The sequence below is a fragment of the Acanthamoeba castellanii genome (assembly GCF_000313135.1).
Source record: "Acanthamoeba castellanii str. Neff unplaced genomic scaffold scf7180000084259, whole genome shotgun sequence".
NCBI lineage: Eukaryota > Discosea > Longamoebia > Acanthamoebidae > Acanthamoeba > Acanthamoeba castellanii.
Window position 1 is genome coordinate 1,499 of NW_004457725.1, and position 1,482 is coordinate 2,980.

At 61.0% G+C, this 1,482-nt stretch overlaps 1 protein-coding gene across 1 annotated transcript; it reads right to left on the bottom strand.

The window, feature by feature from the left end:
* Positions 1 to 25: 25 nt before the first annotated feature.
* On the bottom strand, positions 26 to 1,301 carry ACA1_319420 (uncharacterized protein; the record flags this gene model as incomplete). The annotated part of the gene is made up of 5 exons (XM_004358162.1): positions 26 to 158; positions 308 to 596; positions 728 to 781; positions 859 to 1,098; positions 1,154 to 1,301. Coding segments are annotated over 5 exons (864 nt in total), but the record flags the coding sequence as incomplete, so codon positions are not given.
* Positions 1,302 to 1,482: the final 181 nt, after the last annotated feature.

The window sequence follows — 1,482 nt, forward strand, 5'->3', positions numbered from 1 at the left end:
CGCTGTGGTAGTCCCACAGCCGCACCGTGCGATCCTCGGAGGCCGTCACCAGACGTTGATCGTCGAACTGCAGCGCGCACAGGCCTGCCTTGTGGCCCCGTAGCGTCGTCGACTCCTGACCAGTCCCCAATGACCACACCTTCACATCTGCGTCGGAGCTGTGCAGCACGACACGCACGACCCACGACACGAAAGGGGTAACATGCAATGATGAGGCCGGCGCAGATATGTGAAGGTGTGGTCACTGGGGACTGGTCAGGAGTCGACGACCAATGAGAGCCCAATCAATGAACGCTGGTGGGCTAACCTGGAGCCGGTCATGACGCAGTCCAGTTGGGCATCGAGCTGGATGGAGTACACACCCGGGTGGTAGAGCGTCCGCACCTGCCGCAGGATCGGCCCTCCCTCCGGCGGAGGTGATCCCGATGATGATGATGATGATGATGATGATGATGATGATGATGATGATGATGATGATGATGATGACGACGATGATGACGATGATGATGATGATGATGACGTTCGGGTCGGGTGGGTGAAGTTCCACAGGTGGATCGAAACCCGTCCGATGCAGACGCGGACGACCCAACCAACCCCTTCCCACCCCGCCCCGCCCCACGACCAACGGCGTTCCCAAAGGAGTGAGTATCGCACTGCATGTTCTTCCGCACGCACACACGCACGCACGCACGCACGCATACCTGGTGGAGGGAAAGGCTGTTGATACCGGCTCTGTGGTTCTCCTCGGTGGCGATTGCCTTCATGGACTCCAGATCCCACACTGTAAGAATATGTTGCGTATGGTATCATATGTTATGTGAGGAATGTGAGGGAAAGTAGGAGGAGGAGGAGGAGTACCCTTGATGAGTCCGTCGGCAGAGGCCGAGATGAGCACGTCACCGTCGCCACGTGCGTTGTTGTTGTTGTTGTTGCTGCTGCTGCTGCGAGCGAGCTGGAGGGCGTAGATCGATGATCGGTGGCCCATGAGCTTCTCCTCTCCGTAGTCGCCCCGCTTCCAGTTGGTCCACACGCGCAGGCTCTCCTTCGCCCGCCCCTTCCACGACTCCCCCCTTGCATCTGCCCCCGATCCCGTACAGCCTGAGCCTCGTGAGGCACACGAGGCACACACGGCACACACGGCAAGTGAGCGTACCGCGTGGGGTCACACGGGCATTGGAGATGGGGCTTGTGTGATTGTGAGTGGCGGGATGGGCGAAGAGGGCGTTGGCGCCCACGCCTCGGCCCCACGCGCGAGCGTAGAGCAGTCGCCAAAGCGAGTCGTCGTCGCTCAGCGCTGCCATGTGCGTGCTCACCTGGTGTCCAGCGCTCGACGCATGGCGCAGATACCGCACACGACACGACACGATCAACGGCACGCACGACGCAGGTTAGTGTGCGCGCTCGACCAGATATGTACGGATTGGGGGGGGGTCGGGTGCCTGAGCCATGGCGCGAGGTCGCGCATGGCCGAGGAGTCGGAAG